Genomic DNA, 15,410 nt, shown 5'->3' on the forward strand with positions numbered 1-15,410 from the left:
CATCCAACTTATCCAACCACTCGTCCACCCAACTATCCAAATATTCATCCAACCACCCACCTACCCATCTGTCCATCTACCCACTCCTCTGACCATCCACCCACCTATCCAAACATTCATCCATCCATCCTTCCAACCACTCACTTACCAGTCCATTTACCCATCCATCCACTCACTCTTCGATTTGCTACTCAATCCATCCATTTATTTATTTATTTATTTATTTATTTTAGAGAGAAGTGGGGGCAGAGGGAGAGGGAGAGAGAATCTTAAGCAGGCTCCACGCCCAGCACGGAGCCTGACACGGGGCTCGATCTCACAACCCTGAGATCATGACCTGAGCTGAAATCAAGACTCAGACACTTAACTGACTGAGCCACCCAGCCGGTCCTCCGTCCACTTATTTTAACATGAGTTTAGATGGTATGTGGTTGGACATATTTTAAATAATTACTGACAATATACAGAAAGTGATATTAGTTTTCAATATAGAGTGTGCTTTTAAAATAAGTGTATTTAAACAAACAAAAAGAGTTAACTTAATATAGTAAGTAAATAACTTTATGGGCCATACGGGACATGACAAAACTGGGAAAGTGGCCCCCACTTTCACACCCCAGATGATGTGATGGGCAGTGAGGGGGCTGGGTCTGCTGGACTCACGAAAGGCTCCGCCTTGCTTTGTGGTTCTCTGAGGACATGCATGCCTGGCATTTGGAATCTACCGCGTTAGAACTTTGCACACAAGGGCATGTGCTCTAGAGTCTCTCAAGTCTGGATTCACAGCTGCTCTGCAGCCTCCAAGGTGTATGACCTTGTACCAATGACTTCTTGCTCCAAGCCTCAATTGTGTTGTCTGTAGGGTGGGGATGCTAACAACCCCTTTCTTTTGGGTCGTTTTGAGCATGTAACAAGCTAAAGCATGTGAGTCACTTGCCACATGCCAGGCACACACTAAGCACTCCATAAATGGAAGCAGTGCTCATTTTTATTCTTGCCACAGCTGGCTTCTTTCAAGGCACTCCCTGGCTGCCCTGCCCAGGGGACCTTGCTTCAGTCAAAGTAACACATGTTAAACCGGTGTTCCGTTTGGCTTTGGTTTAGTGAGTGCTGGTGGTGGTCACTGAAGCCAGTGAGCCTCCCTCTTCCTTCCAGGGCTCGGCTGGAGCCCGCCCCGTCCTCTGACTTTCTGTGTAACTGGCTCTTCTCCTCCTCTCTTCTCTCCCTGCAGACACACTGTCCGTGCCGCGCTGGTCCCCGCAGATCCCTCGCAGAGACCTCGGCAACTCCATCAAGCACAGGTAGGCTGGATTCCCGTGGGCATCAGTGCCCGCCTCCCAGCACAGTGAAGGCTGGGATCTCTGGCCGCCGGAGTGGGAAAGGCTGGGCAGATATTCTGCTCAGGCTCCTGTATCACCAGGCCCCTCTCTCCTCTGCCAAGTGAACCCTCATTGTGGCATCTTATTAACCTTGGCCCTTGTAAAATCAGCATATAATGGTTAAAAGCCAGGGCTTTGGATTCCGACTTTCCTGTGTTCCAGTCCTAGCTAGTAAAGCTTTGCAACCTTGAGGAAGTTACTTAACCTCTCTGAGGCTCAGTTTTCTCATCAGATAATTCTGCCTACCCATAGGTGTGTCATGAGGATCAAATGAGATAATATATGTCAAGTGCCAAGCAAAGGGCGCATAATAATCACTCAGTAAATGGTATCATTGTCAAGACAAAGGCTTTACATCCTAATTTTTGGCTCTCTCCACCCAGAAGACGGGATTGCATACTGCACTCATACTGAACTCCGTTGAGGTGTAGGTCAGTCCAGAGCTCCAGCCTTGTTGGGTCCATGGACATAAGCTCCCCAGGGGTACACCTGTCCTTTCGGGAAGGAGACTTGGACCTACTAAACATCCCTTATAAGAAGTTCTTTAACTTTCCAGATTTAACTTTCTACATTTTATGTCATTATCTTAGTCTCCTCACAAGCTCAGTGGGGTAAGTAGCCCAAGTGTGGTCATGTCCCTTTGACAGATAGGGAAACTGAGGCCCTGCACGATTAAGTGATGGGCCTACAAGCTAATTGACCTCCACACTCTGTGTTCTTTGGACACTGCTGCTCAGAGTCTTCTTTGTACGGAGGCCTCTGGGAGCTAGCTGAGGGACCTGTTCTCTCATTCACGGATTCTCTGCGCTGGTATTTGTAGGGCATTTCTGTGCCTGGGAAGCAGCACCGCGCAAGACCTAGGGCCTGTGCCCTTGGGGAGCTCGCGGTCCAGTGGAGGGCTAGACGGCTAACAGACCGCGACAGTATGTGTGAGCGGGGCTACAAGCGGGGGCGGTATCAGGGGTAGACACATCGCCATGGGGGCGGGAATGAGCACACTCTCCTGGAATGGCACCTCGTCAACAGTTGTTGAAAGAAACGTGTTGACACGATAGTTGTTAAGACTCAAATGAGGAAACGGTGGAGGAAGCAGTGAGAAATACGTGATAGACGCGTCAATGGTCAGGCAGGGAGATGCGGGGAGTAAAGCATCAAAAAGAAGGGCCTTTTCTGTTTGCTTTCCCACTTGCCCCCGGCTCAGTTCCACCCCTGAATTGGTCCCGCCTCTGGATTGGCCACGCCCCTGGCTCAGCTCCACCCCTGGATTGGTCCCACCTCTGGATTGGCCACACCCCTGGCTCAGCTCCACCCCTGGATTGGTCCCGCCTTCAGGATTGGCCCTACCCCTGGCGCAGCTCCACCTCCGAATTGGCCACACCCCTGGCTCAACTCCGCCTCTGGATTGGCCACACCCCTAGCTCAGCTCCACCCTTGAATTGGTCCTGCCTCTGGCTCAGCTCCGCCCCTGGATTGGCCATACTCCTGACTCAGCTCCACCTCTGGATTGACCCCATATCTGGCTCAGCTCCACCGTGGGTTGGCTACACCCCTGCTTAGCTCCGTCCTGTATTGGCCACACCCCTGGTCGGCTTCACCCCTGGATTGACCCTGCCCCTAGCTCAACCTTGCCTTGTGGCTCAGCCTCATCCCGCGGCTCTAGCAACCTGGTGTTAGATCTGGTGGTACCTCATATTGAAATACTGATTCCCAAAGGAAGGATGGTGATCTTGGGCATCAGGAATGTCTTCTTAGAGGAGCCGGGACTTGGGATGCCCTGTTACTCTTTTGTCTCACGCTACGTTTCTCCCCGGGCTCCATGCCAGGCGGAGGAGACCTAGACTCACCCCAGCCTTGGTGAAGAAATGAAATTAAAATCCCATTCCATCCACTGTCCTCAGAGTCACCTCAGCCAGAGCTCAGGAGGAGAGAGAGCTGATCCCAGAGACGGGAGAGGACTGGAAAGGAAAAGAGAACTCTAGGCTACAAGGCACACGCTGCCTGCCCTCTGTCCCCACACTACTGGCTGGAGTGGGGGTGGGGAACCAGCAGCCTATTCTGTTCATTCCCAAGAGCTGCCAAATGGCACAAAGTAGGCCTTGCCAAACTTGCTGGCCCCGTGGAAGGGGCAGAAAAAGACTGAACCACCCCCCTAGTCCAGAACTGGAGAGGGAGTTTCCTTAGTCGCAAGAGTCTCTGTTCCGAATATTGCTATTTGCTTCAATATGCAGGCTTTGGGCTGCGGCTGGTCCCACTTGGAGGGTGACTGACCCAAATCAAGCACGTTGGTACAGCAGAGGAATGCAACCTTGCCCTCAAAATTCTCAAGCACCAAGTTACATAATCACTTCTGATTTTCATTTTGACACTCGGAGGCAGTGGAGATTAGATACAACTCCTGCAGAAGGTAGCAAAAATTGAAAATGAAAATTAACTCTGACCCGGCAACCTTCAATACTTTTCTGGGGCCAGCCCCACTGCCTCGTGGTATCTCTTGGGGGAAGAAAGCACCCCAGCAGCAGCGGGAGCCCCGGGGAAGTTAATGTAATGCACCTCTGTTCCTGCTGGTTCCTGCTTCCTAGCTATCTGAGCTGTCCAAACTGCCTTGCGTTTGCAGCAAGCGGTGGTGACGGGGGAGGAAGATGAGCTTACCGTCTGCAAGGGCTTTCACTTTGGGGACTCTGCTTCTCAAGTTTGAGGCCTCAGCTCTTCTGAGGGGTGGGGGAGGCCCCCATCAAAGCTCCCCAGATGATGTGATGGGCAGTGAGGGGGGCCTGGGTCCGCTGGACTCATGGGAGGCTCCGCCTTGCTTTGTGGTTCTCTGAGGACAGTTCTAGCCTCATCCATCGCTCTGTCCCAGAACTGAATTCGGCATATAGCTGGCCACCAGGCAGGACTTGTTGAATTAATGAAGGACTGTCACGGATGTCCAGGTAATAATAAAGTCACAACCCAGTTGAGTGAGCCCTTACTACGTGCCAGGCAGTGTGAGGCCCTTGACGAGCATGGCCTGTTGGGTCCTCCCAGCAACCTGTGACGTTGGTTATCATCCCCAACCTACAGATAGGGAGACTGAGGCTCCAGTGGTCTGAACAACTTGATGAAGTCACACATCTTGGAAGAAACAAGACTAGAATCCAGGGCCTATGTGCTTACCCTTTAAGCGGCTCATCCTTCTAGAGATAGCCCTGTCACCACCACCTTGCCCTTGAACATTTTCTGTCTCTTTTCCCCAGGTTTTCCACCAAGTACTGGATGTCTCAGACGTGCACTGTCTGTGGGAAAGGAATGCTTTTTGGCCTCAAGTGTAAAAATTGCAAGTAAGTGGCTGCATCCAGAAATGTTTTCCTGGTGCCTGATGTCCATGAGAACCATGCTGGGCTTTGAAAGAGCTTACAGAAGTTTGGTTTCTTGGTTCTCAGGAGGATCGCTTGCTCCATGTTTCAGAACCGTGTCTTAAGTGAACCTGCCTCTGGGCAAGGGGCCAAGGGGAGCAATTCGGAGTAAGAACCAGAGCTGATGGATGGTGTGGGAAATGTAGCACACTGTCTGCTGAGGCCCAGCGATATTTGCATATTCGTAGCATCTAAGATTAGGGGTTGGCACACTTTTTGTCTAGTTGACCAGATAGTAAATACTTTAGGCTCTGCGGACCCGAGGGTCTCTGTTACAACTACTCAGCGCTACCACGTGGCTGAAGAGACAATACGCCAAAAAACGGGTGTGACACATTTATTTATTCCAATAACACCTTATTTACAAAAATACGCTGTGGGCTGGCTTTGGCTCCTCAGCTGTGGTTTGCCAATTCCTGAGTTAGAATTTGTAAAGTCTTTTCTTCCTTTATTTTTTTCTCCTCCAAGGGAGTTATTCTGATTCTCCCCATTTTACAGGCGTGAAAGCTGAGTCTCGGCCAGGATAAGCCCCCTGCCTGAGGTCACACAGCCCTGACCCCGAACTCCTCTCCCCTCTGTGGCATCATGTTGGTCTCCAGCTCTGGTTAGGAAGGCTCGGCCACGCAAAGCTCCCCCACTCACACGTACCCATGCCAGTTCATGGCGGCAAAAGGCGGGGAAGTAGGAGAAAAAATGTGATGTCCAACGTGGACTCTGGAGTCAGACTAAGATGGGTTCAAATCCTGGCTCTGGCCCATTCTAGCTGTGTGACCTTGGGCAAGTCGCCTCACATTTCTGTTCCTCATTGTTTTTTGTTTTTAATCTGCATGAAAGGAATAATCATCATACCTGGCTGATGTGGTGATTAGCATCCAATGAATCAGCACTCAAAGACACAGCGTGGCGCCAGGCTCAGAGTTCTGTCCTCTGTCAGAGGTCGCAAATGCCTTTCTGCCTGGCCTCCCTCGCTCCTTCCATAAACGTCTGTGAAATACCTCTCTGGCCCGATTCCTATAAGATTGGCAATAACATTTAACTGTATCTCAGAGTGACACATGGAAGTAGCTCTGTCTGCTTCATAGGAACCATTCTTAAAAAGAATGTAGGAATCCCTCTTTCCTTGTCCAGCCCAGGCGGGCAGCTCCCCTTTGGGCTCCTTCTGGCCCCCCTGCATCCCTGCCCCTTGGTGGGAGGGGACAGCAGCGGTGGTGAGCGCTCACTCTCCCCCCCACCCCGCCCCCTGCCTGGGTGTCTCACCTGAGTAACGGAGGTAAGGCTGAGCTCCCTTCCCTCCTGGAGTTGGGGAGGATTAATGAGTTCCAACCCTAAGAGGCCATAAGCTCCTAGGCATGAGGGGCGGTGGGAAGAAATGACCCAGCATTACCGTTTGGAGGCCTGCATCCCCATCTTGGTCTTCCCTAGACCCTGGCTCTCAGGTGAGCCCTCGGGATGGTGACCCCTGGCTTTCTGACTCCGAGAGGCTCGAGGCCGGGCCCTCGGGTCCACGTGAAGGCTGTCTGATATTCCCCACACACCAGCTGCTCTGGGGCCTGTCTCACCCGGGTGTAGTCACACCATGTTCTGAGGGGAAGAGGCAGCTCTCACATCCTCACACCTGCCGAGCAGAGGCTTTGAAGTCAGGTAATTAGGTGACAGGGACGCAGCCAGGAGTCAGTGAGGCTGAACACTTCCTGAGCCGTTTTAATTTTCAGCCCTAGAGGCAGAACTCTGAGGCGGCCTTTGCTCTTGCTCTCTGTTCTAGAAGTAATGAACAAAGACTCAGATCCTGCCAGTGGTTGGGGGAGGGATGGAGTCCTGGGGGAGAAGCACAGGCTTTGGAAGCAGCCAGAACTGAGTGTGAGTCCCAGCTCCACTGCATTCTCTGTATGAGCTTGAGCCAGCGACTTGTCAGTCATCTCAGGGCTCTGTTTTCCAATCTGCAAAGTGGGTGTGATGCTGGCCCCCTCCATAGGCCTGTGGGAGGGAGCCAATGAAATGTTCTCGCCCCAGGTGACCATGTTCTGTCAAAGAACATCCATCCTCACTCCACCTTGTGCAGAAATGGCTCCTGGTGTGTAAGAAGCAGAATTCAGGCCATGGTTGGATTGCACTGTTGATCTCACCAATTTGCTCAGCTCTTAGAGAAGCTTCCAGAACGGAAGAACTATAGACTCAGCAGAGTCTATAGTTGCTATGAAGGTCCAGCATGCTTCCAGTTTTTTTTTTTAAAGATTTTATTTATTTATTTGAGACAGAGAGAATGAGAGAGAACACATGAGAGGGGGGAAGGTCAGAGGGAGAAGCAGACTCCCTGCCGAGCAGGGAGCCCAATGCGGGACTTGATCCCGGGACTCCAGGATCATGACCTGAGCCGAAGGCAGTCACTTAACCAACTGAGCCACCCAGGCGCCCGCTTCCAGTTTTTTGACACTTGTGTAACTACAGCAATTTTGTGCTTGTGTAGTCACAACAGAGCTTGGGGAAGATGCACCTCTAGAGAAATGAATTTCGGTGGAACTGAAGTGAGTGCATAAAGAGCCGTGACAGATGGATGACACCCCAGAGCAGTGGCACCAAGAACCAGGAAGCAGCTTTTTAGAAAAAAAAAAAACCTGTTCATTTGCTCAGCTGTTTATTGAGAACCTACTATGGGCCAGGCGCAGTTCTAGACAGAAGGGAAATAACAGTGACTAAAACACACAAGACTCCTGCCTTCATGGAACTTACATGCTAGGGGAGGGGAGGGACAATATACAAACCAGTGAAATAGATCATCTCTCTGTTCAGAGGATGTTAAGTGCGAAGGAGAACAAAGCAGTGAAGAGAGGAAGTGCCATGATACAGGTCATTTCTTGTGGTTCTGAATCATCCCAGAGGCATAGGTTTGAATCTGCTCTGAAGACGATGACTTTTTTTTTTTTTTTGAAACCTAAAGCATTGCTGGTTCTGTTATCGCCAGAAGCTCCTTGGGTGAAAAGGATTGGATTGGACCCATGCGACTCCACGTGTGGTCCCTGGACCAGCAGCATCAGCATCACCTGCAAGCTGGCTAGAAATGCAGACTCTCAGACTCTGCCCAGACCTGCTGTATCAGAATCTGCATTTTAAGATTGTCCTGGTGATTCTTGTACACATTAAGGTTTGAGAAGCACTTCTCTGAGTGATCTCCAAATTCCTTTTAGAGAGGATTTTCTTTGTCTATATCAGGAGTCTCAAACTCGAGTATGTATCAGAATCCCCTGGAGAGTTTGTTAAAACACAGATTCCTGGGCATGGCCCAGAGTCTCTGATGCAGCAGGTCTTGGGTGGAGCCCTAGAATTTGGAGTTCCCAGGTGAAACTGATGCTGCTGGTCCTGGGACCACATTTTGAGAAGCACTACTCTACAAAGAAGTAGTAGTTTGACAAAATCAAACTTTATTTTCCAGCCTGATATTTCAGTATATGAGGTTTGTTTTTTGGGGTTTTGTTGTTTTTTTTTTGTTTGTTGGTGGTGGTTTTTTTTATATTTTTGGTTTCGGGTTTTTTTTTTTGGTTTTTATAGACTGGTCATTTTTGCCAACTATTTTGTAAGCTTTTGTGTTATTTCATTTCTTGGCCTCATTCTGTAAACTTGAGTCTTGTTCATCATCATCTCTCCAGTACATTCATCCAGTAAATATTTGTGTGATAAGCCAAAAGGATAAGGCATGATTGGAACCCGGGGTTGTAGGTCAGACACACACCTGCATTTGAACCCTGACTCTGCTACTAACAGCTGGGTGTCACCACTTCTGAGCCCCATTTCTTCTTCTGTTGAAAGAGGAAAATAATATCTACCTCACTAGATTGTTAAAAAAAAAAACAACCCACAAACAGAAACAAACAAAAAAACCCTAAGTGAGGTAAGTAAGGTAAAATGCTCAGCCCAGTACCTGGTGCATTATGAGAACATCATACACTAAAGCTAATACTGTTAACTAACTTTATGGATTAATTTTGGGGTACCCCCCCACCCAGGAAGCCAGGATACTTGCGAATGTCTAACCCCCTTTCCTCTTCCTTCGGCTTAATGGCCACTTCCTCCGGAATTATCATCAGCTGTCTTGTTGGCGTTCTGAATAGAGAGATTAGCGAACTAATAGGAAATTATGCTCAGAAAGCAATTTGCAGTTATCTAAATTGAGGACTTTTCATCTAATAGGTTCATGAGCGCGGAATGGAGTTTCGTTCTAAGTGGTCGGATGTCAGCACAATCCACGTATTGTCTGATGACTGTGGATTCAGCTGCAGGAAGATGCTGATGGGTTTCCCAGCTCTTGGTCATGCATTATCTGCATCTTTCCTCCTTTTTGGGGTCTTTCCACAGGTTTCTGCAGAGCTGAGGTCTGGGTCCTAGGAAACCTGTCCACCTCTATCTGCATTTCTTGCAGGAAAGTGCACGGTGGTGAATTCGGGTGGCTTGTGCTTTTGGAAACAAGTTTGAACCAAGGGGTTTTTTTGTTTTTTTGTTTTTTAACTGCAGGGACTGCGTGTGGAAAGGAGGGGACATCTTCCAAAACTGCCAGTGGAGAAGCATTTGAATTGTCTGTCTCTTGTGTGTGTTTTAGCCCCCCTCCCCCCACTCTGTTTTTAGAGTGTGCTATGGTTCTGGTTAGGGTCAGCGTACCCGGAGACACGGTTGCTTAAAATTGCCTGAGCCTCTCCCTAGACTTCCAGGCCCAGACGCAGGGGATAGGGCCTCGAAACCTCCATTTTTAATAAGCCTCCCAGAGGATTCAGATTTGCACTGAAGCGTTAAGTGAGGAACATGGATCTAGAAGGGGGAGGTGAACCAGGTAGGTTAATTATTACTGCAGGGGGAGGTGCCCAGGCTACACCGGGCTGGCTGGGGGGATACATCATGCATATCAGGGGAGGCCCTCCTGGTAGCCTTTGAAGTCTTGAGGGAGGAGTGGGAATTAGCTAAGTGGAGCAGGGGGAAAGGTGTTCTGGGTGAGGACACGGCACGGGCAAAGCTTGGATCAGGGCTTAGACGGACTTGAGCATATTGCGCAGTTGCATGTACCTGGCAGGGCGCGGGGTCCCGAGAATGCCCAGTCTGCCCTGCAGCTGCAGTACCAGGCCCTGCCGCTCTGACTCAGGGGCGCTGCTCCCTGTGGTTCCGGGCCTGGGAAGTAGGGACCGCTCGCTCCCCCTCCAGCCCCATTCCCTGGGCGCTGGAGCTGTCATCTTGCTGGAGGGTGTCGGTTTCCAAGGGCAAGGCCTTGGGGAGGACAATGCTGGTGTCAGGGTGGCCTTTCCTTCTGGCAGTCAAGTGGGAGGCAGAAGCCAGGGGTTCTGACGTTCTCCGAGTCACCTGCTCTTACAGCCTGAGACAGGAGGGGCTTGGGTGTCAGAATGCCTTGCAGCTGCTAAGACTCATTTTTCTCGAAGACCAGGGAGGAGTACTCACTCCCCTACTTTGAAGACAGGATGATGAAGCTAGTGACCACAGAGCACCACCTTCCCCCATCCATGTATGTCTGGATGTCCTGCTCATATTCCCAGTGACCTCATTTACCAGTGGCTGTGGGTGCCGCTGCTAACAGCTCAAACATGAGACCTCCCCTGGAGGTTTGCTCTTGGGGGATTGCAGCTGCCTCACCCCGTGGTGCCTGGGAGGAAGCCTCCCCCTCCCCCACTGGCTCAGAGCCAGGCACTCGCTGGGGCAGGTGTTACAGAAGGCCAGCTTGCTTGCCTCAGGGCAGACACCCTTTGTGGTCCAATTCACAGTCTAGAGCCCCAGAAGGATCAGGCTGAGACTAGAGTCACTTGAAACTGCATCTTTGCTTAGCTTCTCCCCCGTTTCCTATCCAGCTCCCCCTACAATGGAATCAGTCTCTCTTGGAGAACTCCCTCCATATATCACTCACGAGAACATCCATCTCAGGATCTGCATCTAGGGAACCCAACTTGGTTGTTTTACCATAAAATGACAGCAGGATGCACACCCTGGGGCCAGAGAGAGCTGAGTTCAGGTCCTGGCTCGGCCACTTCCCAGCTATGTGATTCTGGGGAAGTTTCTAAACCTCTCTGAGATAAAATGAGGCTGAACCATTCGTGTGATGTGGTAAGACATGTGAGTGCACGGATCACATTATGGCTTGGGGATTCCCTCAAATCAGAATCTTTCAATAAATTGTTCAGCATTTTTTAGTTGTAGAAACTGATTTTCTATTAATGCAAAGTAGGAAGAGAAACCTACTACTTGCTAAATCACCTCCCTGGGTTGATACGTGGTCAAAGTTCCGGAAAATTTAGCACATTCTCTCTTTTTCTGTAGCGCTTCTTCCCCATTTGTCTTTTGGGATTTTCTGAACCATCCCGCTTCTTAGGGGACATGTTCAAGCATTTATATCAACATTTCTCAACCTTGGCACTGTTGAAATTTGGGTCCCAATAATTTTTTGTCTGGGTGGCTGTCCTGGGCATTGCAGGATGCTGAGCAGCATGGCTGGCTCCCCTCACCAGATGCCAGGAGCACCCCCAACACACACACACAGACACACACCCCATCCCAGTTGTGACAACCAAAAGTGTCCCCAGACATTGCCAGATCTTCCCAGGGGGAGCAAAGTTGCCCTTGGTGGAGAACAGCTGGTATATATAACGAATCAGTCACTGCCCACCAGTGGGACTGAAGTAGACATTATTCGGTTCTAGAGGGTCAGCGTTAGAATGCCATTACTGAAATAGTCAACAAAGTGATCAAACATCTCAGTGTGCCTGGGACTTTCTGGGGGTTAGCACTGTAAGTCCCATGTCCCAGGCGACCCAGGTAGGTCGGGGCAGATCTCTGCAAGTAGAAACATTTCATATGTTCCAATCTAGGTCACTGCCCACTTCAGTAGGGGTGAGACCCATAAGTATTTCCTTGGAAAGGTAAAGAGAAAGCTGGGAAAACTGAGATAAGCAGCGCAGGATTTCCACTTTATTCCAGTGTTTGGAAGCCCTTTATGTACATCCTTCCTCCTACCTTCAGTAGCCTGGCTGGGCATGCTTGCACTTACTTCTTTTTCTGTAAGCTGTCACTTTGTTAATTTTCATTTAAATGAGCCGTGCACTCCTCTATCCAGTTTTGCTCTGTTACTGGATCTTTATCACTTGGCTTTTCTGCGCTTCTTGGTTCCTTTCTTGCCCCGTATGTTCTCCTAATCTGTGTTTCTGCTTCAAAACACAATGTTTTATCTGAAAATGTCCTGGCTTTGTACAGTGACTCCAGCCACAGGTGATGCGCTAGCTAGAAGTGCGAAATAAGCCATGGTTGGTTTGAGCGACTGGCTGCGCTAATTTTCCCCACCCTGGAAAAACTGGGGAGATGATCAGCACTGATGTCACAGCTGCTGCAAAGTTCCTGGACGCTTCAGGAATTTGTACAACACACAGGATATTGGCAGGATATAATTATGAGCATGCATTTCAGAGATCACCAGCTTAAAGCCTGAACTTACTTTTCCATTAATAGAAACATTTCTGTTTTTGCAACAATCATAATGGGAATTTGTGGTCCCTTATGTGAGTTTTTACCTATTATATGCAAAACTTTGGGTCCAGTTACAGTTGTTAGGGGAAGGAGGGTTATAATTCTACTGGATGCCAAGGTGGGCATTGAATGTGATGATGATGGTGCCGATGATATCATGTATTAAGGGCTTACTAAGTGCTGGACATTTTGCTAAACACTTTTCATGCATGATCTCATGTAACTCTTGCAACAACCATGGAAGGTAGGGTCTGTTCATCCCCATTTTATAGATGATGAAACGGAAATTCTCCCAGTAAGTAGATCTGCTCATCGAACCACCAGTATCTCTGATTCAAGATCCCAGACTCTTAATCACTTTGCAAAGGGCCAGTCACGTAGTAGGCCAGCCACAAAGGGTAGCCCCCACTCAGCTTCTCCTTGAATCAAAGAGGCAGAATGGAAGATGAACATCTGTTCTCAACCTGACCCTGGACCAGAGCTGATCATCTTTTCCTCCTCCTTCCCCAGCCTGCTATCCTGTCCCCAATTTCTTGAACTGAAAGATGGCCAACTGGTCTTTGTGTTTTGATGAGCACCTCCAAGTCCTGGGAGCCAAGAAGACTCTGTGGTCACTTTGTCCTCTCTTGGGGAAAGTTGCAGGATGCGAAGGGGGACATCTCCAACAGCTAATAAATGCACAGCTTTCCTGCGCTGTATTCTCTTACAAAGAGAAGTGCTGGGTTTTCCTAAACATTGTTCATTATTTTGCTGGAGCTTGCAGTATGATTTATATGTTAACACTCCCCACCAACTTTGTTCGTTTCTGTTGTTGGGGTTTTTTTGTTTTGTTTTTTTTTCTAACCCAGTCGTAGGCCAAAGAGCTCAGCCTCACTGAGTTGTCAGCAGGGAGGGGAAGAAGTGTTTTGATATCCTCCACTGAGAGCATATGGGGGCATTTCTAGAAGCATCAGCTCAAATGAGAGACCACAGGGGAACCAAGATGAGACAAAACTGCTCAGTTGGGGTATTCAATGAAACAAGACCCATGGTAAAGGGGGCAATGATTTGGTTTAGTGATTTTGCGAGAAGCCTTGAGGAGCACTTAATGCCGTGACCTGGGAAAAAGAAAAGAGAGGCAGGAAGTCAGAGAGATAATGAGTGAGGGTTGCTCTTGAATTGTAGCTATCTGCTGCCAGAGGGGAGGCTTTCCAAAATGCTGATCTAGCTTTCACCTCCCTGTTTAAAATCCTTCCTTGGTTCTCTCTTGCTCTCAGGGCAAATCCAGGCTCACGATGATACACAGCACCATCCCTTGCTCATCTGTCCTTCCAGCCCTCTCACGATCTCCCTCCTCACACCCAGAGCTCCAGCTTCATTGAGCTGTCTACCCCTGCGGCAGGCCTCCTGCCCACTAATCAACACATCTTTGAACTGCCTTTTATTGCTCCTGCCTGGATCTCTTTTGCGCACTTCGGCTAGCTCCCATTTATCCTTCAGGCTCATTTCAGTTGCCACTTCCTACAGGAAGCCCTCCTGAACTTCCCTCAGGTCCAAAGTGCCACACCCTGTCCTCTACCATCATTCCATATAACATAACTATGTTGTATTGGGCTACGTACCTGTCTGTCTCTCTGACCGGGACTTTAAACTGGTTGAGGGTAGGGCTGTGTCTATGTTGTTCACTCTTTGTATCTCCAGAGTTAGCACATACGTACTTGGCACATAGAAAGTGCTCAGTAAACATTTGTTGGTGGCATAGATCTCCAAAGGAACTTCAGGAGGGAAAGTGGTTCTTGCCAACCCAAGGCCCCAAGAACCCAGTTCCGGTCTACCAGGGGATCCTTTTAGGAGGCAGCTCTGAGATGTTCATGCTTAAAATAGTTAAGAGATGGGTTCACATACCTGGATGGCGAGCTCCATGCTAAATATTTGCAAGAGAGATGATTGAAGAAAGAATTCTTGCCCTGTCTTATGACACACAGCCAGGACCTCACACAGCAGGGGGAAGGCAATCATGTTTTGGGTGTGTGAATGAATGAATGATTCCCACTCTGCCCTTTACTGTCTGTCTGACTGGGCCGCATACTGAGCCTCAGTCTTCCTGACTTTGAAATGGGCGTGATGGTATCCACCTTTCATGGTACTGTTGTTCAGAGCAAACACGTTATGCAAGAGCACCTGGCCCAAAGTTGGTGTTTCTTTAACGTTCTCTCCATCAGATGTTGGGGGCTGGGTTTTTAAAACACACCATTGGCCCTTGGGAAGGAAAGGCTGTGCCCTGCTCAGATGGATTGCCAAGCAAGCTGGTGTGGACGAGAGAAAGGTGGGCTTGGGGAGTTGGGCTGCTTGGAGCCAACTTCTCGTAAATTGATTACAGTAGCTCAATGAACCATTTGAAATGGATGGGGGACTGTGTTCACCAGCAGGAGTCTTGCCCGCCTCTTCAGGGAAGACTAGCATTCTGATCCCAGGGCTCTGGGCTCACATCTGCCCCACAGGGCTGCTGGGGCACATGACAAGTCCATTAAGGAAACAACAAAGCTGCTCCTAAAGGGGTCATATTTGTCCCCCACAGTTCCCCGGGCAAGGTCCATGCAAGTCTGGTGTGCTTCTGGCCAAACCCTGTCCTGCCGTCACGTTGGGGGAGGGAGAGAGGGAGGGCAGCGAGAAGGGATGCAGACAGGGACACACCTGCATTTCATAAACGGCGGGGGATACCATTTGTAACAATGCAGGAATCATTTCAAGAAGCCTTTTGATAGAGGCTATTCACTCCCATACACCAGTGGTGTGTGATGGCTTTCCCACTGCCCTTCCTTCCTTTGTCTGTCCTTTTCTGTCCCTCCCTGTCTGTAGTGTTTATTCAGCATTTTTGCAAACCAGCCAGCAGACCAGGCATTGAAAGGGGCACAAGGAACGGGAGCTATAAAGATGAGGAAGACCCAGATCTTGCCCTCAAGATAAATTCACATATTTAATTTTCAGATGGACAGGATGTCTCATTTAGCTAGCAGCTCCTCTGGGGAACGAGATATTCCATGTAAGCAACTTTTCTCGAGAACTGAAGCTTATCCTATTGGCTCTGAAAGTTAAAAAAAAAAGTTTAGGAGGTTCGCATGGCATCCTCTGTGTCCACTCTAGTGTGTTTTAGTCC

General features: G+C 49.3%; 1 protein-coding gene across 1 annotated transcript in view; it reads left to right on the plus strand.

Moving 5' to 3' along the window:
- Positions 1-15,410, plus strand: part of KSR2 (kinase suppressor of ras 2) — a 400,684-nt gene that overhangs the window by 296,762 nt on the left and 88,512 nt on the right. Inside the window, exons 6-7 of the mRNA XM_044921136.1 lie at positions 1,232-1,301; positions 4,613-4,696. Coding sequence (XP_044777071.1) covers positions 1,232-1,301; positions 4,613-4,696 — 154 coding nt within the window. The remainder of the gene's footprint in view (positions 1-1,231; positions 1,302-4,612; positions 4,697-15,410) is intronic.

This window comes from Neomonachus schauinslandi, chromosome 14 (genome assembly GCF_002201575.2).
Source record: "Neomonachus schauinslandi chromosome 14, ASM220157v2, whole genome shotgun sequence".
Lineage (NCBI taxonomy): Eukaryota > Metazoa > Chordata > Mammalia > Carnivora > Phocidae > Neomonachus > Neomonachus schauinslandi.